The sequence below is a fragment of the Diorhabda sublineata genome, chromosome 4 (genome assembly GCF_026230105.1).
Source record: "Diorhabda sublineata isolate icDioSubl1.1 chromosome 4, icDioSubl1.1, whole genome shotgun sequence".
Classification (NCBI taxonomy): Eukaryota; Metazoa; Arthropoda; class Insecta; order Coleoptera; family Chrysomelidae; genus Diorhabda; species Diorhabda sublineata.
The window spans coordinates 1,482,465-1,510,455 of NC_079477.1; the positions used below are offsets into that span (position 1 = coordinate 1,482,465).

The 27,991-nt window shown below is 29.7% G+C and overlaps 4 protein-coding genes across 8 annotated transcripts in view; 2 read left to right on the plus strand and 2 right to left on the minus strand.

Moving 5' to 3' along the window:
* The window catches only part of LOC130443490 (chromosome transmission fidelity protein 18 homolog), a 44,881-nt gene extending 39,909 nt beyond the window's left edge, over window positions 1-4,972 (minus strand). Inside the window, exons 1-6 of one of the 2 annotated variants that reach the window (XM_056778161.1) lie at window positions 4,792-4,972; window positions 4,476-4,730; window positions 4,057-4,427; window positions 3,668-3,998; window positions 2,448-3,014; window positions 1,950-2,335 (exon numbers count right to left, since the gene is read on the minus strand). In XM_056778161.1, the coding sequence (XP_056634139.1) occupies window positions 1,950-2,335; window positions 2,448-3,014; window positions 3,668-3,998; window positions 4,057-4,427; window positions 4,476-4,730; window positions 4,792-4,873 (1,992 nt within the window). In that variant the 5' untranslated portion in view covers window positions 4,874-4,972. Of the gene's footprint in view, window positions 1-1,949; window positions 2,336-2,447; window positions 3,015-3,667; window positions 3,999-4,056; window positions 4,428-4,475; window positions 4,731-4,788 lie in introns of both variants that reach the window. The other variant, XM_056778160.1, reaches the window with a different exon arrangement.
* LOC130443488 (microsomal triacylglycerol transfer protein) lies at window positions 1,281-15,715 on the plus strand. 4 transcript variants are annotated; one of them, XM_056778159.1, is made up of 12 exons: window positions 1,295-1,522; window positions 5,727-5,945; window positions 7,506-8,010; window positions 9,751-9,942; window positions 10,000-10,613; window positions 10,925-11,210; window positions 12,399-12,652; window positions 12,832-13,225; window positions 14,656-14,859; window positions 14,972-15,126; window positions 15,230-15,397; window positions 15,450-15,715. In XM_056778159.1, exons 3-12 carry the CDS (start codon window positions 7,735-7,737, stop codon window positions 15,589-15,591), a joined length of 2,685 nt encoding a protein of 894 aa, XP_056634137.1. In that variant the 5' UTR covers window positions 1,295-1,522; window positions 5,727-5,945; window positions 7,506-7,734; the 3' UTR covers window positions 15,592-15,715. The 4 variants fall into 4 exon arrangements, with proteins under 4 accessions (XP_056634135.1, XP_056634137.1, XP_056634134.1 ...); XM_056778158.1 differs by lacking the exon at window positions 1,295-1,522 and adding an exon at window positions 5,578-5,623; XM_056778157.1 differs by lacking the exon at window positions 5,727-5,945 and having other exon boundaries at window positions 1,281-1,522.
* Window positions 15,716-18,243: 2,528 nt separating this feature from the next.
* On the plus strand, window positions 18,244-21,110 carry LOC130443491 (bone morphogenetic protein 10-like). The gene is made up of 5 exons (XM_056778163.1): window positions 18,244-18,539; window positions 18,601-18,750; window positions 18,906-19,228; window positions 20,533-20,742; window positions 20,798-21,110. Exons 1-5 carry the CDS (start codon window positions 18,449-18,451, stop codon window positions 21,029-21,031), a joined length of 1,008 nt encoding a protein of 335 aa, XP_056634141.1. The 5' UTR covers window positions 18,244-18,448; the 3' UTR covers window positions 21,032-21,110.
* Window positions 21,111-21,618: 508 nt separating this feature from the next.
* LOC130443492 (exocyst complex component 7) lies at window positions 21,619-27,978 on the minus strand. Its single transcript, XM_056778164.1, has 13 exons — window positions 27,845-27,978; window positions 27,629-27,794; window positions 27,377-27,576; window positions 27,189-27,303; window positions 25,912-26,141; window positions 25,695-25,857; window positions 25,449-25,642; window positions 25,216-25,395; window positions 24,921-25,155; window positions 24,644-24,860; window positions 23,812-23,917; window positions 23,295-23,428; window positions 21,619-21,824 (listed from the first exon to the last, which is right to left on the minus strand). Exons 1-13 carry the CDS (start codon window positions 27,893-27,895, stop codon window positions 21,722-21,724), a joined length of 2,094 nt encoding a protein of 697 aa, XP_056634142.1. The 5' UTR covers window positions 27,896-27,978; the 3' UTR covers window positions 21,619-21,721.
* Between the last annotated feature and the right edge of the window lie 13 nt (window positions 27,979-27,991).

A 27,991-nucleotide genomic window follows, 5' to 3' on the forward strand; every position in this document is an offset into this window, starting at 1 on the left:
CGTGTGTCATGAGTAGTTGGCGCATGCGCTCAACACAATGAATTTCTCGATAGTACGTTCCACGTATCAATGATGGTGTGCGGATCGAAGGGATTTTGAAGATGGCAGACTATAAAAAATATGAAATCAATTATTGATATTTTTGTTCATATATATATAGTTTTGAGTACGACCTGTAAAATAACACCAACTACGTAGACGATTTAAGTTTCAATGGAGACGAATCAAGACACTAAAACTGAAAAGTTGCATGAAACGCTTTTCCATTTTACTTGTAATGAGGTCCTGAATAATGCAATGACTTTTCCCCTTTAGCTGGACTTGTTAACTTTGAAGAACCTGGAGGTTATCATTCAATACAGCGGAACTAATTTAACAACTTTTGTGTACTTAGAAGATTGTAATTTCTGATTTGAAAGAGTGTCTATATAGCAAAAAACACTTCAATAATGCAATTCAATGAAAAAAAAATGTTTTCGCCAAATAAAACTTGCTATAAAAGAAATACTGAGACTTTTTTGAGGTTAGGACAACAATTAATCGATTTTCATTGTGGATGTTTCAATTTTTCGGTAGATTGTAATCTGTCGAAGTGAAATCGTTAAATGTGCGTTAAATATTAATGAACGTGTCTTATTTTTAGGTTAAATACACAATTTAAAAACCTAAACAATGTTTACTTTTGATTCTACGTTAATTTAATATGACGTTCCTGTCAAAATTGTATCACGTGATTTCATTTGACGCTCCGAGTCCACGTCAACAAGAAAACGCGCCTTAATAAACATTTAACATGACAGCTGACACATAAACACAAGTTTATGTTATTCAATCAGTGATAATTTCATCTTAACATTCATTTTATTAATGAATCTATGAAAATGTTAGAGTGTGCGTTAAATATTAATGAACGTGTCATATTTTTAGGTTAAATACACAATTTAAAAACCTAAACAAATGTTTCTTTTTGATTCTGCGTTAATTTAAGTTGACTTTCCTGTCAAAATTGTACCACGTGATATCATTTGACGCTCCGAGTCCACGTCAACAAGAAAACGCGCCTTAATAAACATTTAATATGACAGCTGACACATAAACACAAGTTTATATTATTCAATCAGTAATCATTTTATATAAACATTCATTTTATCTATGAATATATGTAAATATAATTATTTTTAGATCTATAAAAAAGTTAATTTTAATCGATTCTGGACGAACAAACAATGTAAGCGCTTTTTCTGTGTGTATATTATGATACAATCACATGACGTTAGTTAACCTCAAAATCAATGTTCTAGACGTATAAAGTTAATGTTTAATATTAAACAAAAACTATTTTAATAACTTTCATAGTTATTTGAAAAAATATATTGTTATTGTTAGTGATAATGTCAGATATTTCTAATAGTCATTATTTTCTGTGTTATTTTGACGATAACCTCGCTTCATTAAGGATTATATTTATAAAATGTTTGCTTTACGTGATAGAAGTTTATTTTGATGTAAATAATCTAGTTTCGTAAGTATATTTTACTACTAAAATGATAAAACGGTTCAATAGATCTTTCTAGTTGTGCATACGGGGTGTTTCACAAATAAACACAAAAATTATATTATATCTTCAAGTAATGAAAAATATCGAAGTCAATGACATACTACCCATTTTATTATCGATAAGTTGTTAATGAAAATTAATATAAATTGAGTTATTAGGTTATAAAATGTGTTTATATATCACCTTAAAATTATAATTATAATCTATATCGCGAGATTGTGAACCACAACCGCATTATTTTATTAAGTAAAACTGTCCATTCTGGGTCCATAGAATTAGAAATTAAACATACTCACATAACCTCAAAATCAATGTTGAAAACGCGTTAATAATGGCGTAGGAAATTTCATGTTTAATAGTTAATAATAATAATAATAATAATAGAACTCACCTCGTAACCCATGTTGGGATAATTCAACTTCTGTGATTTCCACGTGGCGAATAAGAAATGCCAAACGACGAAAGCGTAAGGTAAATACGATCCCAAAGTATAATTTTGTAAAGAATAAATCTGCTTATTCAAAATATCACTAAAAACGAACCAATCCAAAGCTTGACTGATCCCTTGCAAAGAAGAATCTTTCAATTGTAAAACCATCATATTTTCGTAAACACCCTGCGCCACCCTCTCGTAATCTCCGAAAGAAGAAACTGTTTGCAAAATTTTCGACATTCTATCTCGCATAGTTTGTTTGTGGACTGTATCGGTTTGATGTACCAAAGGATTAATTTTGGGACGTACCATATTAAATATTTCCTGCCATACAGTGAACAAACCTGAAATAAAATATTGTTAGACCGTGAAAGCAAGAAAACTTACTATACTTTACATTATTTCGAGTTTTTTTTGCCAGTGACATGGGATTTTTTTGTTATCGAGTTTATTTACCTTTCTGCATGTCCTTTTGTCCTATATTGAACTTGTAAACGTCGGATAAAGTCACTAATTTATTTTGCGATTTGAAAAAATGCAAAACCGATAAACAGGATCTGATATCGTTGTTGCTTTTTTCCGCCAAAGCCATCATGGTACCCAAATCGGTTTTTATCTGTTCTCTACGACATATAGACATCAATCTTTCCGCTAAACGTGTGCTACAAGTAGGCGGAAAATGTATAACGAAAGCAATTTGTCGTAGAGGTTTCAACGCTGGAACGTATACGTCGTTACAAATACAAATAATCGGTCTTTTCAAAACGAAATTTTTCCCTTTTTTCGATTTGTTAGTACCGGTTATGTATTTGATCAAAAAGTCTATAGAGGATTGCGGCGCTCCGTCTATTTCGTCGAATACGAGACAATTCGGTCTACACTTTTGATCTACCACCGATTTCATCTGCGTCGAATTTTCTAAATGGATTTTGAAAGCTTCGGTGCTTCTATCGTCTGAAGCGTTAACTTCCACGACGTTATAGCCTGCGTGTTTAGCCGCCACATGGGCTAACGTTGTTTTACCTAAAATGGAAACATTATTAGCAAAAAGCAACTTTAAACTTGGAGTTTTATGGTCAGTGGTTGGATTAGCAAAAACCTAACTCCAAAATAGTTAGCAGTGACGTTCAACTTGTATCTAACCTAAAATAGAATCCATCTGCAATAAGATTACACCTGCTTTGTTTGGTATAACTGAGTTCGAAACAAACTGGTGGATGTGGCACCTCCAAGAAGTTGGCACCGCACTGTGGAGTTATAAAAATATTGAAAATTGTTCTACTTTGTTCCAAAACTACATAGGGCTGAGATACTCTTAGAATAAATCAGAAAAATACTATTTTGAACCCACGGAACAACATTATAGCATTTGTTCTAGGTTGTTCTAAGTTGTTTCAGAATATTTGCCTTGAAAAAAGTATTTTTAAGGAAATCAGAACTGCAAAAATCGCTAACATTGAAAAAGTGGTCCTAGAGCTCAAAAATCAGATTTTTCATTCATTTTTTTCCAAAAGTTACAATCTCAACCCGTTCTGGAACAAAGTAGAACAAACCTAGAAAGTGTGGTGTTTGAAATTGACCCCAATTAAAGTTTTCATCATCTTGTTTAGATGAAACCCCAAACACGGATCCAGCAAAAGCTTCCAAGAAACATCAAAAGAAATCAAGCACTTTACCTAATCCAGGTGGTCCACACAATAACGCCACTTTATATTGGGGTCTTCCGTGTTCATCCAAATTAGTATCAAGTTCATAATTTCTTGTAAATTTCGATTTATTTTGATCAGTACTATGTTGTAACTCCCTAATTTTAGGTCTTCTATTAAAAACAGCTTTATCCCAAAGTTTCAACCATTTCAACATGATCCTATTTGTACTTTCGTCACTTAAAAGTTCGACGTATTTCCTCGGACGGTATAAATCTGTCCATAATTCTTTATTTGAATTACATTCTTCTACCATTTCAACATCAGTTTCTTCATATTGCGCAGTTAAGTGCTTAGATAGCTAATAAAATCAATTTTCACTTAAAACAGTTAAAATTTCATCATAAATCAGTACTAACCAAAATTTGAGCTTCTTCCCAAATTTTTTTCGAACTCTCTCCTAAAATATCCTTTTCCAAAGAATCAGCAGCAATTTTTTTTATTTCTTCTTTTTCGTATTCTTCCGAATGGAATCTAACGTATATTTTTTCCCCATCATGGCATGTAATACCTACAAATGGATATTTCGGTACCCTACGGCTGATATTATGCTTGTCTCTATCATAATCAATTGAAGACGTTTTATTTATAGAAAGTAAATTTTTTTTCTCTTTATTCAGTTTCCTTAACAAAATAATGTGTTCCATTAACTCAAGCAGTTCTTCATCTTTGTCCGACTTTATTTTTTTATTCGGTTGAATATCTATTTCGTCCCCAAAATCAATATCACCTGAAATAAATAATTATACTATAAAAATCTAAGAAATAATATACTTACCAATGTCTCCAAATAAATCATCGGCTGTACGTTTTTTAGACGAATCTTGTATGTGATTTTCTAACTGAGCAGAAGTCGCAGACGAAGATGCACAATATTGAGAAGGTTCTAAACTAAAATCTTCAACGTTTTGAGATTCATTTTGTGTAGAAAACAACGATAATGAATTATTAACGCTATTTTGTGATTTTTGTCCACTTTTATTAGTTAATTCGCTATTAGGATTAGATTTTTTTGAAGCTGGTTCGTAAATTTCTAAAAAATATTTTTAAACGCATAACCTAAATACATTTCATAAAACTTAATTTCCTACCACCTTCGTCTTGATCTCTTAAAAGTTCAAGTTCGTCTCCATACATTAACTCGAATTCCTCATCAGCATCTGGATAATCACTCATTTTTACTCAGTAATTAATTATAATACACAAAAATAATTCGGGATTTAACCTTTTTATTAATTCATAATATTTCCCGCTATTTTTAACGTCAAAGTTGTCACGTCATAAATGGCATATAATTTTTATAGAAATGAAATAAAACAATAAAATGAGTTTATTTAATATTTACTTCACTCTTTGCTATAAAATAATATAAATAATTACAAAATATTTTTCAGAAAATGTATATACAAAGTTTTAAGGTAATTCATTATCTTACTATTTATAACTATATGCAATATATTTTACATTCTTGTATGAATAGTTGCCTACCGATAGAAACTGTTTTGTAAATATTCCAAAATAAAATTTTTAGATTATCATATTTTAAATATATAATTTCTGTATGGTGAACAAAATAGAATGTATCTTCATATTAGAAATGAAATTTGAATAAATAAAATATCTAAAATGTGTTTTAGTTTTAATTCGAAATAGTTTAAACAACACGTAATTTTTTGTTTGCCAAAAAAGCAAGGTTAATAAAGAATTGATCCCGGTGTTCAAACAAAAAATATATTCCGAAACAACTGAATGGAACTTTTAATTCTTTAATTTGAACCAATGTATTCTGTCCACAAATTAAAAAAGTAACGTTATAAATATACAGATCCGGTTTATACATTATTGGACTCGCGCTTATTTTAGGTCAGTACATCAAACTTAATTCAAAGTTGTTAGTAGTAATCACGATATGATAATCAAAAATGGGTAAAACTTTTACAGATTCCGTCTAAGTAAAATTGCTAGGGATAATTAAAATTGTTATTTAATATAATTAAAAAAAGATTTAGTAATGTGGCACAAATTTTAGTTGACTATGTTATTGAACTGGCCTATTACTGATGGGGAGACAACCGACGAATAGTGATTATCAGCCACTTAAGCGAAGACACAATTACAGTCCGAGTAGAAAATTATAAGTAAATACACAGCAGGTTGTTCGATATTTATTTAAAACATTTTGATAAAACGATAAGGTATTCGAAAATCGTGTTTAAAATGTTTTACTCAGTCATCAATGTTTTGTTAGGTATGTAGATAAACAATTTAAGTAATTATTTCATTAAGGAACCGGTTCGTATACAGATAGGAGTTGAATAACAACGGAATTTTTGGTTATAAACTAGTAATGAGATAAAAAAAAACTTGTTTATATTAAACAATGGTTTTATTATTTAAATATTTGATTGATTTTACCATTTATTATTTTGATGTAATAGGTTAGGTTATTATCAAAATCAAATATATTATCAATATAATAACAACTAATTCAAATGATGTGAAACGTGTTGCATGACAGTTAACGGTTATTAAACTGCAATATAAGTAGATGAATCACTAATAATTTAGAATAAACAAAAGGGAAATAATTCTTAAATGATGGATTCTAGTTTAGTATGAAAACATGTAATTTAGTTTTTGGTTAAACGTTTTCTGATTTGATATTATGCTACAAGCGAATTTACATGATGTTAACTAACCTCAAACTCAATCGATTTTAATTATTATTAAAAAGATTATTTTTGACATGGAACTCAAAGTTTTTGTATTAGTTTTTATTTCGTACATTAATAAAATTATTTTTTCATAAATATATTTCAGTATGATAATAACAGTTATGTGTTAATAAAGCTAATGAATAGAAAATTTGTCGATTATACACGGTGTTTCATAAGTAAACACAAATTGATTTGAATTTATTTACGTTAACTGTACTTTAGCTATTATTCTATGGATAATAAAATATCAAAATGTACGACAGGTAATTTTATTATCAATAAGTGGTTTATGAAAAATAAATAAAATTAGAATTTACTGGGTTATAAAAAGTGGGTTTCTTAAACCACATAAATTATATATTATTAAATAAATGAACTGTACTTCAATGGAACATTTATGTTAATACGTTTATAACATGATCGGAATGAATATTAAATTACGAGGTCAATTGCAAAAGTTCTAAATTATACACTGACAACAACATAGTAAAATAAACTTGTCATTTTGTTATTCACAAAGAATTAATAATTATTCTGTGAATGAATATGCACAACTCGTCCTAGTTTATACAATAAATATTATATACTGAGAAAAATAGCTAAAGGGAGATGATTTAAATCTTTTGAGACTAATATTCGTTGCTTTGCAAATATATTATTAATTCATAATTCGTGTAGTGTAATAAAAATGTGACATAACTGTCAATGTCAATTGTCAAGGTAAATAAACATTTGTTTAAATTTCCTGATTTGTGTTCTAAATGGGAAGAATTTTGTAAAATGCAATACTCAATCACAAATTATCGATAACTGAATTACTGTTTTATTTTTGCGTAGTATTTATTTACATATTAAAATTTGTACAAACCGCGAAAATAGATTAGTTCTGTGACGCACCATCGAATGAACTGGTATCTAAAATCCGCCATGTTGTTTCCACTGAATAACAGCTAAGTTCGCATTTCTTCTTTGCGTATGTTCTGTGGTTATCGATACGAGTATCGAGATAATCGATTGTTCTTATTGTTTATGAACTGTTTATATAAATATCTATATATTTACAGGAAATAAAAACATTTTTTTATTTCCAGGGAAGATAATGGAGAAATTGATACAAAATTGCAACTAAACATAATAAATTATCTACAAATTTTAATTATTCATTAAAATCTTTCTATCACGAGTTCGAGGTCAAGGGCCATCTTAAACAGACAGTTCGTTCAAGATAACAAGTAGTCGCTTACAAAGAATTATTCACGTAGCATCGACCGCTCATTACAAAAGTTTAATTGAAAATTTTCAGTAAGGAAAAAACGAAAAATGTTCGGTTTAAATAATTCGTATTCATTTTTCTATACGCTGTTTACGTGGTCCCTGGGTATTTGTTACGGATTCGTTTTGATATCTTCGGCTGCGGGAAACCTCGACGATTTCAACTTTTTCGAAAAAGGGGTTTCTCTGAAATACAATTTAGAAACAAATGTTCTGCTCAACGATAAAGGATTGAAAGGAAAAAACGTGGGATTCACTATCAATGTAGAAGTGAGCGTCGCCACTATTTGGGAAAATGGAAATCAGAAATTATTGAAAATCGAGGTAAAAATTATTTTATTTCACCAAAAAATTAATTGACTCTCTTCCTCCTTCTCTTATCTCACTCTATCTCTCACTTACTATTTGTTTCCCACTCTTTCGCTGTCTTTCTCTCACTTTTTCTATCACGTTGTCACTGTTTTCATGTCTCCAATTTTATTTCTCACTCTTTTACACTGTCTTTAACTGTATCACTGTTTTCTTCTGTCTCTCTCTCTTTCATTGTCTTCCAGTTTCACTCACTCACTCTCCCAATGTATTATTCTCTACCTCACTCGCATCCAATATCTTTCAGTCCCTCTCACTCACTCAAACTCATTCACTAGCTTCATCTCTTACTCTCTCACTGTTTTGCTGTTTTCCTTTTTCATGGATTCGTCTTTCTTTCTATTCTATTCTATCACTCACTCGTTTTTTCACTGTTTTCTTCTGTCTCCCTCTCTTTCATTGTGTTACAGTTTCACTCACTCACTCTCCCAATGTATTATTCTCTACCTCACTCGCACTTAATCTCTTTCAGTCCCTCTCACTCACTCAAACTCATTCACTAGCTTCATCTCTTACTCTCTCACTGTTTTGCTGTTTTCTTTTTTCATCGATTCATCTTTCTTTCTATTCTATTCTATCACTCACTCGTTTTTTCACTGTTTTCTTCTGTCTCCCTCTCTTTCATTGTGTTACAGTTTCACTCACTCACTCTCCCAATGTATTATTCTCTACCTCACTCGCATCCAATATCTTTCAGTCCCTCTCACTCACTCAAACTCATTCACTAGCTTCATCTCTTACTCTCTCACTGTTTTGCTGTTTTCCTTTTTCATGGATTCGTCTTTCTTTCTATTCTATTCTATCACTCACTCGTTTTTTCACTGTTTTCTTCTGTCTCCCTCTCTTTCATTGTGTTACAGTTTCACTCACTCACTCTCCCAATGTATTATTCTCTACCTCACTCGCACTTAATCTCTTTCAGTCCCTCTCACTCACTCAAACTCATTCACTAGCTTCATCTCTTACTCTCTCACTGTTTTGCTGTTTTCTTTTTTCATCGATTCATCTTTCTTTCTATTCTATTCTATCACTCACTCGTTTTTTCACTGTTTTCTTCTGTCTCCCTCTCTTTCATTGTGTTACAGTTTCACTCACTCACTCTCCCAATGTATTATTCTCTATCTCACTCGCACCCAATATCTTTCAGTCCCTCTCACTCACTCAAACTCATTCACTAGCTTCATCTCTTACTCTCTCACTGTTTTGCTGTTTTCCTTTTTCATCGATTCGTCTTTCTTTCTATTCTATTCTATCACTCACTCGTTTTTTCACTGTTTTCTTCTGTCTCTCTCTCTTTCATTGTGTTACAGTTTCACTCACTCACTCTCCCAATGTATTATTCTCTACCTCACTCGCACCCAATATCTTTCAGTCCCTCTCACTCACTCAAACTCATTCACTAGCTTCATCTCTTACTCTCTCACTGTTTTGCTGTTTTCCTTTTTCATCGATTCATCTTTCTTTCTATTCTATTCTATCACTCACTCGTTTTTTCACTGTTTTCTTCTGTCTCTCTCTCTTTCATTGTCTTCCAGTTTCACTCACTCACTCTCCGAATGTATTATTCTCTATCTCACTCACACTCAATATCTTTCAGTCCCTCTCATTCACTCAAACTCTTTTACTTATACATATATACTTAATTATATTTTAATTTTATTTTATATTTAATTTATATTTTACAAATTTTTGCAGTTAAAGCCTCTGAAATTGCATATGCTGTCTGATAAAATCACTTCCGATTCTGATTTTTCAAATTTGGATAACGCCGATAACAAACCGTTTTTAGTTATATGGAATAAAGGCAAAATCGATAAAATCTTCATATCGAAAAGTGAATCGATATCCATGAAGAACGTTAAGAAAGGAATCGCCAGTTTACTACAGGTGACATTCAAAAATTTCCACAAATTTATCGTTTTATGATTTTTTCTATATTTCTAGTTCCAACTTGTTGACGTCGACTCAAAGGAAACCGATTCGTCGGGCACGTGCGTCATAAACTACTCGTCGTTATCACCACACAAATTTTCTAAATTGAAGACGCACTGTATATCTGACGATTTCGATTATATCGACAATCTAAATAAGATTTTAGGCGTCGAAATCGAATCGAACAGTAGCGTCGAATATGTTTTCAATGAAGGACCTTTTAGACTCGCTTCCGTTGTATCCAAAGACGTTCACGTTTCTTATTTAACGTCTAGAGAAGAAATGGGAAATCGAGTCGAGACAGAACAAATTCTAACTTACATCACTAGTGAAAAAATCGATTCAGTAAATGGAGATTATATAGAAGACGCCGTGGAAAAGATAAGCAAAACCACCGGAATAACATTTAACCAAGAAAATTTACTTACCGAAATAGAACCCGTTAAAACCAACGAAATCGTTACATTTAACAAAGTCGTGGGGAATTTGAGAAATAATTTGAAAATAGAACATATCGGTAGCATAAAGCAAGCTAAGGCCATCATTGAATTGGTAAATTCCGCTAGAAATGCGAAAAAAGAAGATATAAGTAAAGTAGTGACGTCTAAGAAGAATAAAAATATTCTGTACGTACCAATTTTTAACACAAAAGCAGTAAAGTAACTATATTTCATGCAACCATCCATTCTTAAACTACTACATCTTATGCAACCAATAATAACTGTTACAAAAGTTATATCTACGTCTTATGCAACCATTTATTTTTATTACTACATCTTATGCAACCATTAACACATCTTACAAACGTTGTACCTACATCTTATGCAACCAACAATATTTAATATAAGCGCTGTAACTACAACGTATGCAACCATTACTACATATTAGGTAACGACCTGTTCTTGTAACCAAAGTTTTTGCTTTTTTTTTCTTGTAGACATCAATTATACGACATTTTGGGGTACGTTCAAACGTCGGATTCCCACGAAGCCGTTATGAAAAATTTGCATTTCGATAAAGAGGATCAAATCGATTTAAGCGAGAGATACCTTTGGGCGCTTTCTTTTTCTTCGCATCCGAATCCCGACGTCCTCGAAGATGTTTTAAAAAAATTCACTAAAACCGTCAGTATACCCGAGAAAGTTAAAGAAACTATGATTTTAACGATGGCGTCGATGGCTTATAAGATATCGCAGAGACCTCATAGCGAATATAAATTTAACGTAAGTAGTTGTTCGATTTTATAATCGATACCATAATCGATTACTTCGATGACATAACCGCTCGTTTTGTTTTATCTCGAATTGAATATTTCGTAATATTTTATTGCATTTGTAAAGTTATTGTTGTTAAAATTGTATATTATTTTGCATAATATAAACAATTACAGATATTATATAACACTTTTCAAGTTTTATTATAAATTATTAGTCGATCATTTTCGTTAACTGACAGACGTCAATTAGATTTATGATTTTATAAATTTTGAAGATGTTGCCAGGTTTTTGTTTTATTCTAAGTGGATTTGGTAGATGTTCATGGATGAATGTTTTTTTTTCATCTTTTTTCAAATATTTACATTCTTCTTTATTTCTAACTATTAAAATCTTATGAAAAAGCTGCATATGAAGCTAAAATCAAATCAAATGTTTGTGAAATATAATTAGATATACTCATTATTTTACATTTCTTTAATCTCAATGATAATTGGAAAATCCGGCAATGTTGGATAATTGTCAAACTTCACAGATATCACGTAAATTTAAATTGTTCATGGTGATGTTATTAATTTTACTAAATAATCGCCATCTTGGATTAGTTGTCAATCATAAATAATAACAAGTAATAAACTTTTTACTCGACGTAGGTCCCAAACTGGTATGTGGTCATAAAAACTATACAATTTTTAAAATTAAATGCAAAAAATATCATTTTACAATCTTTTAATCTCGATAATAATTTTAAAATTCAGCAACATTGAAACGTCATGCTCCACAGACATAACTAATATTTAGATCACTCATTATAATTGATTCTTACTAAGAACCATTCTAAAGTTATAAAACATAAATATTAACAAAAAGTTATTTTTCTGCTCAAAATAGGTCGTAAATTTGTGTATTTTTGAGCAATGTGGTTATAAAGCTGATGAAAATTTGAAATGAAATAAATACATTCATTATAACAATACATTTCCTTAATTTCAATAATACTCATAAAATCTGGCAACACTGGTCAATTGAGATATGACACTTCACAGATTTCTCCTATATTTAAACAGTTCATGATTATTTTATAATTGTTTACATAGAATAATAACAAAATAGGTCGCAAAATTCTATATTTTTAAGCTATATTATTATAAAAACAATAGAATTTTGTAATAATGAAAATACGACTTTTGTTTGTAGTTAATCAGAGACGTAGAAGAAACTATCATTAACAATTTGGATTATGCTAAAAACGAAGATAAACACAAATATTTTCGAGCCCTAAAAAATCTCAAATCACCTACAACTATCCCAATTTTGTTAGAATATATTAAAAAAGGAACTCAAAAAGAAGGAGTATTAGCATGGAAAGCGATCAAAGCTTTTGGTTCGACTCTATGGGATAAGGAAGTTTTGATGGCAGCCAAACAAGCTTTCTTCCAGCTAAATAAAAGGTTTTTACTCATATTCTAATTATTTTGCTTTTGAATTTAAATTTTATGTATCATTTCGAGTTTGCATTATCCTGAAGGATAAATCTAACTGTATTTCTACTTGATTTTCCAAAATATTTACCACTCAATATATTTTTCTACTTTTCAGGATTTTTAATATAATTTTCGTTAATTTTTAGGTACGATACAAGCTCGAGAACTATAGCTGTTGATATACTTTTAGAATCCCAGCCTAGCAATGAACTTTTAGTTGATATACTCAATTTCCTCATATCAAAAGATCCTGCTTACGAAATCAAACAATACGTTTATCAAAGGATCAAGATGCTAACTGAATCTGACGACGATTTCAAATATAGAGTAGAGAAAATTATAAAAAATTCAGTGCAGATAAATAATTATTCTGGACTTGCTCCTAGAGGTTTATCGACTGCTTTAACTAGGACATTTTACAAGCATCCTTCGAGTAATGGTAGTTTGGTGAGTGTGCAAGAGATGAAATCTGGTATAGCGAAAAGGGGGTCCATAGATGTAGTTTTCCAGAAAGGTGATATCAGAAAGGAGATTTTTAGTGTGAGTATAAAATTTCTTTAGTTTTTTTTTTCATATCTTATATCCTTTTATATCTTTTTGTTGCTGACTTATCTCGATTGTAGATTTTTTCGTGTCATTTTTCATTTATTTAAATTTATAGTTTTTGAGGAAATTTGTTGTTTAATTTGTCAACTGTCAAAACAAAATGGTTTAACAGGTGCACCTGTCAACTGTCAAAACAAGAACTTTATCGAATTGCTTACTAGATAAAACGTTTATATGAAATTATTTACTGAATTTTTGTTATCACCCCATGTATTCTTGTTTGTAGTTTCATTTGTTGTGATGTCATTAGTCATGACTTAAATTTATGGTTTCTGGTGAAATTTATTCTTGAATTTATCACCTGTCAAAACAAGACGTTCTAGTGAATTATTTACCAAATGACTCTATCGAATCTAATTGTTCACTAGATAAACACATGACATCTGTCAAAACTTAACTTTTCCGTAAAATTATTTACTGTATTTTTATTATCACCCTATATATTCATGTTTGTAGCCTCGTTTTTTATGATGTCATTTGTCATGACTTAAATTTCGTATTTCTCAATAAAATTGTTTATCTAGATAAAGACCTGTCATCTGTCAAAACGAATTTCTGAATATTTGTTATTACGCCATATATTCATGTTGTAGTATAATTTTTTTATGATTTTTCATAAATTTATGATCTCTGGGGAAATTTACTGTTAGATATGTCAGCAATTAATACAACCTGTCAACTGTCAAAACTAAACGTCAAATTTTCCGACTTTTAAATTTATCGTATTTTTTAATGTTTTTTCTCAAATTTTCATTTGATGTCAATTTTTGACTCAAATTGACACCTGTCAACTTGTCAGTAGATATTTCACATAATTATTTATGACATTTTCGTCATAGTCCCGTATTTTTCCAATTTTATAACACAAAATACCAATTTTTGGAAAAATTCCGTGTTTATCTGTACGCCTGTCAACTGTCAAAACTAGATGTTTTACAAAATTGTTTACCAAATGTTTGTTATCAAATATATTAAATTGTTTATAACTTAAATTTCGTAGTTTCAAAGGAAAATTCATTTTTTACTATTGGTACGTCTGTCAAATGTCAAAACCAGTGCTTCTACAAGAAATGTTTAGTACCACCTGTATAAAGTAGTAGTTTCTGAGGAAATTTCGATTTTTGAAATCACCACACCTGTTAACAACCAAAATAAGATGTTCCGTAGAAATTTTTACTCAATTTTCGTTACCATCTTGTCTACCTAAATTATATAAAAATCAAAACGTAAAACTTCTGATTCTTTACTCTCAAAAACATTTTATGCTACTAACTGTGAAAAAGCTACAACGTGGCAACAATGCAAAACATCTTTATTATTAATTTATTATGTGTTTGTTATTTCCCGCTATATTTTTATTTTAGTTGGGTATATTTTCGGGTGGTCTTCACACTTTCCTTTCTAGTGGCACCGAGGAAGAAGAAACTGAAGAAGAAAACCCGACAGCTGGTATAGAATTAACCGTTATGGACACACAAATTCGTCCGTTCGTTTTCTTTAACGGTCAAGGCGAACTTATGGGACACGTGTGGTCAGGGACGGCTTCAGAAAAAACACCGGCGTTTCAAGTAAGCCAAATATTGTTTTTTTTTTAGTTCTAGTTAAGGAAATGCATTTTATAGGAATTTTTGTGAGTAATAACTATTTAATATTGATGAAATTTTACAATGAAATTCTTAGATTTTGGCTCTGCTGCAAGATCATTTCGAATACATCCGTCTAAGTCCTGGTTTTATAATGAACGTCAATTTCAAAGGAGCCGCATCATTCGATTTATCAGGAAAAATCGAAATTTCAATATGGAGTAGAACTGCCGAATCATTAGTACAAAAAACGTAAATATCTTGACGTTATTTAAAAACAAAATCATTTATCAATTCTACTATTATTTTTTTTCGTTATAAAGGGTTCGATTCAGGGCTGAAATGAATGTTTCAGTGGTGGAATTGTTGTGGTCGGGGTAAATGCAATCGATTCGTCGTTTATCAAAACCCAGGTGGAGTTTGGAGGTTTGATCGAAACCAAGTTGGACCTACAAACCGATATAGACTTCTCCTCCAACGCGCAGCTCTGTATGAGACTCACGCAGCCCGATTCAGTATTTAGGTGAGTGTCGTATTGATATTTCCGGAATATTTTCGAAATAATTCATTCGTAGGCATAATATATACAAAATGGCGAGAGTACCTGGCAGTAAGCACCAAATGAGGACATCGAAGTACCAAAAATACAACATACCGGGGTTAACCTATAATATAAACAAGAAGAATAACGATATGTGTAAATCGATTTTTAGTTGACGTTGGATTCCGTGACTTTGTTTTTCTAAAGACGTTTGTTTAAATTGATTTACGTGTGCTGTGTTGTTTAGAGACTAACTTTTATGATCTGAAATGAAATGTAAATAAATGTTATTTCTTAAAAGTGTTTTTTTATTAAAAAACCCCCCCTAAACCCTATCCTGATTAGGAATCATATGAAATAAGATAGAAAATCGATTATTATTTGAAAAAGATAGAGATGCACAAATTAACATTGAAACTACCAACAATCCTATCCTAATACAAACATAAAACGAGATAGAGAATCCATTGTCATTTTTAAAAGAAAGCGATGCATATATTCCCACTTTATTATTTCAATAAATAAATCAGCAAAATCTTTGTTTATCAATTATAAGTCGAATGAAATGAAAAATTGATTATCATATGAAAAAGAGTGAGATGCATAAATTTCATAAGTGTTAGCAACTTTCCTATCCTAATACAAACATAAAACGAGATAGATAATCCATTATCATTTAAAAAAAGAAAGAGATGCATATAATCACAAATTAATTATGTAGGTATTTTCACAAATAGACCAGCAATATCTCCATCCTTATTTATCAATCGTGAATCAGCTGAAATGAAATATAAAATCGATTATTATATGAAAAAGAATGTGATGTATGAATTATAGAACTAGCAGCTTTCCTATACTATTTCAATCATAAAGTGAGATAGAAAATCGATTAACATATAAAAAAGAAAAAGATACATATATACTCACATTAACTAATAACCAAATTTTTCATTTTTGACATTTATGTATTTATGCTTTGTCTATTTTATTCAATAATAAATTAGAGAAATCTAACATGAACAATTCACTTCTCCAATAATGTAAAACGTCATTATTTGGAATTAAATTAGCAATACACTTGCCAAGTTGGCACAATATATATTTATATTTCACTTTCTTTACATATATGATTTTAATGGGAAACGTAACGTAAACGTGGCAACGTTTGATTTTGCTTCAGACAAGCTGATTGAAAAAGGCGCGAAATATGAAATTCCAAATCCACAATAACAGTATACGCAAATACGATATTTATATTTTTCTCCGATAAAAAAAGAATGTAAATTGATGATATAAAAAAAGTCAATAACAAATTCGAGTTCTATTTTCTCTGCATCCTCATTGTACCTCCTAATAAATTATCTTCGATAAATGTTTTCTATTAATAATTCGATTTTATTTTGAATACGTGTAGTGTCAAGTAGGACCATTTTGATAACCGTATACAAAAGATAAGTCAAAATGGATTTCAAGTGAGCGCTTAACACCAGTGCCGTACCAGAACACTTTCTTTAACATGAATTTAATCACTTAACCAATACTTTCAATTAGAATCTTCGTTTCTAAGGAATATTTCTTGTAGCAAATTATTGTTTTGTAATTGTTGCTAGAAAATTCTGATTTGAAAATTAGCATTTAAAAAATTTGACGTTTTGACCTATAAGTCTTTATCAAAATATGATTCAGATTATTTTTACCTTTTTAAAGGCCAATTCTCAATCGAAACAGGATAATTTAGGAATAAAAACATATAAAGGAGCCTAAGAAATAAGAAACTACAAAAAATTATTGTTTGTTTGATATTTTTAGTTCATATTATTGATAGTTATTCGAACATTTGAAAAACAAGTTGAAACAAACACCAAATTGATATTTATACTTGAATAGATTTGTTCTATTTATATGAAAGTTCTATAATATTGCATAGTATAAAGAATATTGTTTATAATACTTACAAAGATACAAAGAGTTTCAAAATATTCTGAAGTGTTTTTAAATTTTAAAAAATGTATCACAACATTCACAATTCTATGTTAAAATCATTCAAAATATTGAATACGAGAAATGAATAACTACCATTTGCTTCAACTTGCAATCCCATACGTGTATAAACAAGAAGTGATAACCTTGAATTATTTTTTCTGCCACTATGACCGTTGTTTTTGCGACTTACTTGCATTTTTGCCACAATAATAATGTACAGTTTTGTTTTAAATATAAAAAAACTACCAAAGAAGTTTACAAAACGACTTTTTGGATCACATTCAATGATGTTCGGAAACTGACAGTTGACGGGTTATTGTATTTGTCTATGGTTTTTTGAACTTTAAATCATACAAGAATCTATCATAGAACTAAATAAATAATGTTTTAAATTTTAAATTTCCATCGAATATTGAACGCGACGTTCGAAAACTCTGATATAAATCTAGTACTCGGTTATCAATCAGCTGATAGGTGATCTATCTGAACCCTGCTTATAAAGTAGAAACTGTTATACAAGTGGTGTACGAAATTTAAAATTGTGAAATGAATCAGAAACGAAAAGGAAGTCGTTCTATTTAAAAAAAATCAATGCAAAATTCAAATTCTTCTAAAATAATGAATAATATATTGTAAAAAAAATGTAATAATAGAAAAATGTAGGGAAAATTTTAGATTATAAAACTTATTGGGATACTAAAAACATGATGTAGTTATAATATCACGAGCCCCCTTTAGTGTTACGTCCCTGTTTATTTTTGTATTTGCTGCGTCTCGACGCTCAAAAATAGGAGTCCAGTAAGCAAAATCTATTTTTCTCGTAACATGTATCTTCCAGTATTAATATCGATACCGATATTAATTTGTTTGTGGATATATTTTTTGATACTTTTAAAAAATATATTCGTACCAACATCGACTTCTATTCACTTGAATTTCATTGGTGCAAATAATGCCACCAATGTTAACAAGAACATCGAAGTAAGCGGAACCAGTGCGACAAATGTTAGTAGTTATAAAAGAAGAAGAAAAATTCATGTGCCGAAATTTATGTTGGAGTTGTATGAGAAGAATAAGATGGGGAATATTTCAGGTATGAAAAGACCTGATATTGTTAGGAGTTTAATACCGACACACGCAGGTAACAATCCACTAAATTTTTTTATCAAGTTTACTAATTTTTTTGAGTAAATATTTTCCAGAACCCATTGAAGGTAATGAAATTCTTGAACATATTTCCGAAAATCATCTACTTATTTTCAATATACCATCTTCACCTGAAGACGAACAATTTTTAAGTGCAGAATTAAAAATACTCACTCTTCTCGATATTAATTCCAATAACGAAATAGGTGAGAATAATTATAGAAATTTATTTAACTCATTCAGTAAAAATATTTTGACATCCACCGGTAACAGATTTAAACATATGCAACCAATATCAAGAAGATGTCTAGCTGGTTGCATAACAAACTGTATCTAATTAATTTAATTATTTTTCTTAAAGGAGTGAAGAGAATATTGAAAATATCCATTTACGACGATACTTTTAAGAATCTTCTAGACTTTAAAGAAATTCAAATTCACCATTTCAATAATTCGTGGATATCTTTCGACGTAACTGCACCAGTAAACGATATACTAAACAAAAATTCCAAATATTTGAAAATAGTTATAGCCGTATACACTTTTATACCGCAAGTCAATGATAACTTGAAATTATCCCTAATGCCGGTCGATGAAGATTTTGAACACGATTATCCCGTTTTGTTGTTATCTTATTCGTCTTCTAAAACCAATGATAAATTCGTAATAAACGAAAAAAAAGTGGTAAGTAGTTGTAGTTTAAGATTTAACTCATAGATGGAGTTTTCGTTTTAAGATGACAATTCGTTATTGGGCGATATACGAAAACAACTGATCTATGTCAATATGGCGACCGTGTAGTAAACAATTTATGTATGTAGTCGTCTTACCTTCTCATAGTTTTTTTTTTTTAGTAGTGAAAGTTGTTTCTTATTGTTTTTTTTTTTATTTCATAGTGTTAAGAGGTGAAACTAATACAATATTTTAGCAGTTTTTTTAGTCACTGTGCGTACAAAAATTAGAAAACTTGTGTCTATTTTGTTTTTAAATTACGGGGGTTTTGTGGAAATTAGTTTTTATTATTGCGTTCAAGTTTACGTATTAAGTTCATTAAACACGAGTGAGTACTTTTTATGGTTACAAAGTTATAATAAATTTGCAGCTGAAAACTATAAGGATAAACTTATAGCTTTGGGTGCAGTTGAATAGTTTTCGTTATATGTAAAGAGCTTTAGTCAGAATCCTACTGATTTTCCACTAGTTTTCGATAGAAATCTTCTCGCACCCGAACACAAATGAAAGTTCAAGCGCTTTTAAATACTTTAAAACTATATTTATAACCATGATAATATGAGTAAAGTTACCCTAAAGAATGGAGGGTGTCTGCCATCTTGGATGTGCCATTCGGCATCTGTTCTGTTCATGACATATATGTAGTACTCCTACCTATATTGCTAGTCGAAATAGGGAGAGTGACTTGACTATTATTAATATAGGAGTAGCCAAATGGAGTTAAAATAAGCTCAAATGACCATCGATATCTGTGTCAGCTTATAACTCCAAAATAGAACTAGAAGAGGAGCATATTTTGGACAATACACAAAGTAAGAAACTTTTATTTTTGGGAATATTTTCGTACCCTACAGAAAGACTTCTGGTTAATAAGTCGATGAATTGAAGTTTGGTTCATTGTATTCAACTTATTTCAATTATGAAAATGGATTGCGTCAATCGAAATTATTATAAAAAGTGACTTACAGCGAATTTTTCTTTGAGAACTGCCCTTTCTTTATCTTTTAATTTATCACTGTGTATATTGTGTATGTATATGTATATTGCTAGTCGAAATAGTGAGAGTGACTTGACTATTATTAATATAGGAGTATTACATATATGTCATAACCAGAACAGATGCCGAATGGCACATCTAAGATATGATCATGTTTACCAACTGTTGTGTTGTCTAAGATCGCACTTTTTTATTATTCGATAAGTTGTACGCTTTTCTTTTTTTTTTCTCGAATATTTCTATTATAAATATTTTCAAGATACCAACGTCGTTCAGAAAAAAGCGTAGCATCGAAGATGATTACGAGGAAGAAACAAATAGACTATGGGACGACGATAATTTGACTAAAAAAACGCAACAAATAAAGAAATTGAAAAGATTACGAAACAGTTGTAAGAAAAAACCGTTATACGTGGATTTTAAGGAAATTAATTATGACACGTGGATCGTTCAACCAAGCGGCTACGAGGTACATAAAAAAGTATTTTTCGGTGATTAGTTGATGGTTTTATTTATTTCTTTAGGCGTATCAATGTCAAGGTCGTTGTTTCTATCCAGTTGCAGAACATCTGAATCCTACTAAGCACGCTATAGTACAAGCACTTCTGCATAGCGTAGCGCCTTCAAAGGTCACCAGATCCTGTTGCGTCCCAACAGTTTTGGATTCTATTTCTATTTTATACGTAGACACTAATGGGGTTCTTACTTACCGATATGCTTATAAAGATATGGTGGTAGCGGAATGTGGTTGTCGATAACTATAAATATTTTGTTATATTATAACACCTGGATGTATTTATATAAATAAATTAACAGAAATTTGGAGTTTATTTATAATTTTTTACGTTTTTTTTTTAATTTTATACCTTGATTTACCCTCTTCCTCCAGTTATGAGTTTTTAAACACTCTAGAGTATTCTGTAACTGTTATAGGAGTTATACGCTATTAGATAAACTTTCAAAAATAAAATTTTTTAATAAAAACAATTCAATGTAATTTTGAAAAAAAAATTTAAAAGTTGAAGTTGAATTTTATAGGTTACGCCACTGGTCAAAGATAATGAAGTTGGAAATGTCTTGTTGACATTCGTAACTATCTTGAATGTTAAGTTAGTTTATTCGTCTATTTTTGCTGTAACTTTCGACGAGAAAGAAATTATGAAAAACGGGAAAGAAGACGAAATGGTTTATGAAAAAACATGAACATCAATTAACCAGGCATCTAATGTTAGAAAATTTAGTTTTTCTAGGTTATGTTCGTGTAGATTTAAAATAACCCTGATTTAAATGGAAGTCTTACAAAGGACATCCTGTATATTCTTAAAAAAATCTGTACATATCGTATATAGAATATTTTATTAAATAAAAACATTTTATTATATATAAATTATGTAATTATAGAGAATTTCAATTATTTTTTATAATAATATCCAATAAATATATTATAACTACGCAGCGACGTCAAAAAGTCTATCTATGATGGCGGAAACTTCATCTGGTTTATGTTTGATATATTTCTCGGGATTTTTCGTAAAATGAAGACACGCGTATCTGAAATAAATACGAAATTGTTGGAAACCATGTAACGGCAATAGTTAAGAAAAATATGTTACGCCACTGGTTAAAAACAATGAAGTTTGAAATATCTTGTTGACATTTGTAAGTACCTTGAATGTTAGGTTAGGTAATTGGTAAAGTTCTGTTGCGATCAGTGACGAAATAGAAATTCCGAAAGAAAAAAGATCGAAGACGAGAAAGAAGGAGAAATCATATTAAAAGAAAAATATGAAAGTTTCATTTTTTCTGAATAATTTATATTCTAGAATATAAAAAGAATAAAATGAAATTGTTTTTATCCATTACAAAATAGATGAATTTTATACGTTACGCCACTGGTAAAAGATAATGTAGTTGGAAATGTCTTGTTGACATTCGTAATTACCTTGTATGTTAAGTTAGTTTATTCGTCTATTTTTGCTGTAACTTTCGTCAAGAAAGGAATTGTGAAAGAAGAAAGATTAAAAACGAGAAAAAAGAAATAGTTTCAAAAAAAACATGAAAATAAAATAACAGCTTAATTTTATTTTTCATTTTTTGTGATCAACTTATAAAGTATCCAAATAACCTAATAAATTGATCCAAATTTATTAATAAGAAAATTAACAAAACGATACTAAAAATACATTTTCTTTCTGAAATTGTACAATGAATAAAATGGTTTAGAAGCCACAAACTTACCTTTATTATTAAAAATAACCACCAAGCTACAATACAAGCTTAAAAGTCTTCGTAAATACAATAAATACTGCAAAAAGGACAAGATAACCACTAAAACTGTGAAATGAACATAACCTCGAATCGCGAAACGTTTCTCTATGTATTGAATACTACCCGATTTAGTTGAATTGTAAAGGTTAACCACAATGAAGTTTGCTATATTATCCCGTTGACATTTCGATGTTCAGTTGACTTATTAGTCTTTACAATAACTGTCGACGAAAAACAAATTGTGAACGAAGAAAAATAAAAACGAGAAAGAAGAAGAGATTGAAATACATAATTTCAAATTTTACATACAAGATGATGAACGAAAAATACTTGTTAAAATTGAAAAGTTTTATTTGAATTGTTATATTTTTCTAAAAATGTATCAGTAAATCTGTTTAGTTATTCTACTAAAATGATAATTATAACATTTTCATTGGTTTTAGAGGTTAGTATTCGATTTGTTTGAAATAATTCAATTATTTTATATTGTTTGCAAAATCTTTTTTTTTTGTAATGAACAGATCCTCTTTTGAGAAACTTAGTTAAAGTATTATTGAAGAAACTATTGAAATTTTAACGTCATAAACTTTCGAGCTACACAAAGTAATATGACAAATTTATAAATTCTATTTTCTTAGTACTTTTTATACAAATAGAAGTGATAGAAATAAATTAATAAATAAAAAAAAAAACAGTTTTATGACTAAATAATCGTAACTTTCTAATTTAATAACAAAAAAAAATGTAACTTACTTGTTATAAAAGGCGTTATATTTTGGAATCACCAATTCTTTGTTATCCCTTTTTATACTTTCCCTTAACTCAATATCCGGAATGGAATATCCTCTTTGTACTTTCGATATATCTTCAATTTCTTTATTAAAACCCTGTAAAAACAAAAAAACCTACATTCAAACCTTAAAAAAGGTTAAATACTTTACAATGTATCAAAATAAAAGGGTTAAATACGAATGACAAAGCACAGTAGCCAAACGGAGTTAAAATGACATCTCCTGAGCTCAAATTTTGGACAATACACAAAGTATTTAACAAGCTGGAATATATGAAATGACACACATACCATATTAGATATTTTACTTTAAATGTCCTACTGCTTAATAAACTTTTCTTTTTGGGAATATTTTCATACGCTACAGAAATACTTTTGGTTAATAAGTTGCTGATATGGAAGTTTGGTACATCGTATTCAACATATTTTAATTACGAAAATGGATTGCGTATATTGAAATTATTATAAAAAGTGACTTACAGCGAATTTTTCTTTGAGAACTGCCCTTTCTTTATCTTTTAATTTATCACTGTGTATATTAATCGATGGATCATCAGGGCTGATATGGTTTAATAATTTATTCCAGCTGAAATTAAAACATAGTAGTTAAGAAAGTATTAGATAATTTCATTTCCATTGGAACAATGAAAAAGAAAATATAAAAAACGAAGAAGATGGAAATTAAAATACGTATTCAAACAAAAACTACCCGGAAAGGAAGAACTCAATATGGGAGACAATTGGAAAAGGAGAAAGAAATTTTAAGCAAAGAAGACAATAGAAAAAAAAGAATTATGCGATGAAGAATGTGAGGAGAAAAACATAAAAATGACAAATTATTAATAGAAATGTAAAAATGAACTGATTCAATACAACAAGCTGAAGAATTTATTGAAAAAAAAAGATATAAAGAGAAAGAAAGAATGTTTGATGAAGAATACGAGGGAAAAAGCATAAAAAATAAGTCAAAGGCAAATTGATGAAATGACATGGTGAAAACAAACTGAATGAATACAAAATTCTGAAGAATTTATAGGCAAAGAAGACAATCACACATCGAATTGCTTCTTGATCCACCATATAGTCCAGATTGGGACCCTAGTGACTACTGATTTCAAAATAATGATCGCCAGTATGAAATTCAGCTCAAATGAAGAAGCGATTGATGAAATTGAAGCCGATTTTAAAGCCAAAGACAAATCCTTCTATAAGCACATCAACGAGAAGTTACTTTGATGAATTTTGGCAAAAAAGTGTTTTTTTTTGTTAATCACGCGACTTATCGATAGATTCGTTATTAAAAATAATTCACCTCTGCAAATACATTTTCTTATTATCCTGAATGGAGGTATAATAATAATCCTGACAATTGGGTTCCGAAATTAGATAAATATCCATCAAATTAGTTCTCTGTAACGATTTAAGTACGTAATTATTATTATTTAAACGGAATAACGATTTCAGAGCTGTATCATTGTACTGTTCGCTTTTACTTATCAAAGTATGGTTCAGTTGCGCCAAAACTTTTTCTAAAATAAAAAAAAAATAAACAATTTTCCAAAAATTCGATCAAAAGAAAAAAATTCTACTTATGTAAAGTCCTAGAAGAGCCTTGCTTTTATCTGTAAATTTCAATTTATTCAATTGTCTCGAATAATTTTGGTCATTTTCTAAAACGATCCCGATGGTATCTATATAATCGAGCAACTGCTCTAAAAACATTATAACGTTACTGGTCATTTCATGAACGGTACCATCGCTGGGTAATTGCGTCACGGAATCAGATCTAATACTATCCACGAAATCTTCCAAAGCCTTCGAACCCTTAAACCAAATTATACAATCAATTACCAGATATTTTTCATTCGGAAAATATCCGCTTACAGTAGAATGCAACATCTGAAGTATCTGATCGAATTTTTGTTTCACGTTCAAATCATAATCTTCGACTGTCCTTTCGAAATCCGGTTTTAAGTTACGCAGTTGTTTTAATATAGGAAATATAACTAAGACCGTTGCGAAATCGTGTCTGGCGATACATTTTTTCGCTCTTGAAACTATATTCTGGAAAAAAAATGAAGTCGGAGCGATTAATTAAAATTATTTGAAATATGTACCTCTCCGTCTTGAACTATGGCGTCCATAGCTTCCCTTACAATTAATTCGAATACTCTCGGTTGGTGTGCTGGTGTTATAATATCTTTCATTAAAATCTGTTCAAATTGCATCAATCTATGTAGAGCTATAACAGATATCAAGTAATTCTCCATTTCTTGTTCGTTATCCAATTCTTCCCCGGTATAAGACGTATCTAGATGATAAAATAAATTATTTAAAAGATAATACAATAATTGAGACTGTACCTAAATGTGAGGCTCTACGAGTACCCAAAGATAAACCCGTAGATTGTTCCAACGTATGAGAAGCTTTCAGAAACATTTTATTGGCTTTTCTTTCAAAAACCTGCCCTATTCTCCTCGTCGAAGGTTTCCTAGAAGCTTCGTGTCTGTTTGGAAACTTTGGTTTCTGTAATATTATCAATATTAGAATTAGAATATACCTTTTCAATTAATTACTTACTAGCATAGGGGAACTTGTTGTACCGTGCACACTACCCCCGCTCACAGATTTTTGATGATTTCTCAACATATTAAGTGATTTTTGTAAGACACTACCCCGTACTTTCCCATAAACCGTTAAATATTCATCTCTACCATTATCTAAGAGCCAATTAGCTATCAATATTAAATGGGATTTTGCCTCATCTGGTATTTGTTTTGGCATCACTTTCACTTCTTTCCCCGATGAATCTTCGATTAGAAAATTATTTAATTGTAAACATTTAAAACCCTCTAAAACGTTTAATAATGTTTTGATTTAGTTACAGGGAGAAAAACAATCCGACTACCCTCAATTATAAGCTGTAATGACCTTTAATGCGTTAAAATTGAAATAAACAATCAAAAAATAAAAATACGAACGTTTTATCAATAATTACTTTCTAAATTGTAATATTTTTGATGTCTAAATCAACTGCCATAATTTCGAACGTATGAAAATAATTTTAAATGATCTATAAATGACAAAAATGCGGATGTTTATTAATGAAAAAACGTCATAAGCTTTCTCTGAACGTTCAATAATTTTAAAACGTATTTACGATCTCATTGAAAAACATTTCGACAGCCAAAATTGCATTTTGTAGTGGTACGAGGAAAATTATTACTTGTATTCGAATAAACAAAAGTTATTATTACATTTTGTGATGATTTGTCTTGATTTTAGGTCTCTTTTCAGTTATTATTACATTTTGTGATAACTTTAGGACTCTTTTCATAGAAAAATGGTGTTTTTCTATGAAAAGAGACCTAAAATCAAGACAAATAATCACCAATAATCTAAGAAGTGAAAAATTGAAGAAAGTTGTTATAAAATTTATACCAAACAGTTTTTGATTAACAAAAGTCCATTTCAATATGGAGACAAATACTAATTTACTTAGTAAAATATGATATTCTATAACTAACAAAATATTATGGTTATAAAGTTATTTTTGGACTGGTCTAATCAGAAATGTTTGTACAAAAGTTTATTATTAAATAAGCATAAAGTGTAATGAAACAAAATGTTTATGTAATACTTCTATTCTTGATTGTTTTGCCCCAATTTTCACTAGCGAAAGGAAAATAAACTCAACAGAGTGTTATACTTCAACAAATCAAAGAAATACTAAAAATTATTAGAAAATTTTGTAACATATAAATTATCTTACAAACAGATATGAAAGAAACTTATTCTGTTAAAATAAATCAAAATTTATTTATTTAAAATGACTATTGCATAAATTATTTACTTACCGTCCAAATTAATCATATCAAGTAACACCACTGGTAAAATAGGCGTGTTGTACTTATCCAAAATTAGTTTAAATTCGGCGTTAAGCTTATCACTACCTTTATGAAAAAAAGATGTCTAAAAACAAATTAATACATCCACAAACAACTATTACTGAATATTGTTATATAATAATGGAAATTAGACTTACTACATTGATCAGTTCAACACTTTGAGGTATATTTTTTTCAAAATACTTTTGCGCTCCAGATAATCGTTCTAAAGCATATATATAAGATTGTAAATCAGTACCACCTTCACCGGGACCTTTCTCAATTATGTGTTCCACATCTCCAGAAACTTCATAGTGATTTATCACATTATCTAGTAATTGTAAAGTCGGTTCTATATCTAAAATATTAAAATATAAAACGATGATAGAATACAAGAAAAGTAAACTTACTGCATTGAGCCCGACGAAGCGTTTCAGTTTCGTTGTATACTGGTAGTATTGTATCTTCAAGTCGAGATAATCTTTGTTCGAAGGTATTCAAAATATTACCGATACCTTCAGTTAATTTAGAACTTTTGATTAGTCGTTCTTGTAATAATAACAAATTAGCTTGTTCCTGAAATATCTATTGTAATAAAAATAATATAAATATATAACGTAACGAACCTTTTTAAGTTTATTCGTTATAACAATTTTTCTTTCCTCGATTAAATTCATCTTTATGACTTCTATCTCATACTCCCACAAATATTTTTATTTTATATTTGACGTTTTACCTAACCACACTTTTAAAGTTTGATAATTGGCAGGTTA

Bases quoted from the DNA above. Each gene is read 5' to 3' on its own strand.
- LOC130443491 (XM_056778163.1), top strand. From the start codon at position 18,449: ATGTTGGAGTTGTATGAGAAGAATAAGATGGGGAATATTTCAGGTATG. The intron at 18,540-18,600 runs GTAACAATCCAC...AATATTTTCCAG, and splicing joins TTTAATACCGACACACGCAG to AACCCATTGAAGGTAATGAA. The intron at 19,229-20,532 runs GTAAGTAGTTGT...AATATTTTCAAG, and splicing joins TAATAAACGAAAAAAAAGTG to ATACCAACGTCGTTCAGAAA.
- LOC130443488 (XM_056778157.1), top strand. From the start codon at position 7,735: ATGTTCGGTTTAAATAATTCGTATTCATTTTTCTATACGCTGTTTACG. The intron at 8,011-9,750 runs GTAAAAATTATT...AAATTTTTGCAG, and splicing joins AGAAATTATTGAAAATCGAG to TTAAAGCCTCTGAAATTGCA. The intron at 13,226-14,655 runs GTGAGTATAAAA...TTTTTATTTTAG, and splicing joins TCAGAAAGGAGATTTTTAGT to TTGGGTATATTTTCGGGTGG.
- LOC130443492 (XM_056778164.1), bottom strand. From the start codon at position 27,895: ATGAATTTAATCGAGGAAAGAAAAATTGTTATAACGAATAAACTTAAA. The intron at 25,396-25,448 runs GTACATATTTCA...TTTTTTTTCCAG, and splicing joins CCATAGTTCAAGACGGAGAG to AATATAGTTTCAAGAGCGAA. The intron at 21,825-23,294 runs GTAAGTTACATT...TATTTATTTCAG, and splicing joins TATAACGCCTTTTATAACAA to ATACGCGTGTCTTCATTTTA.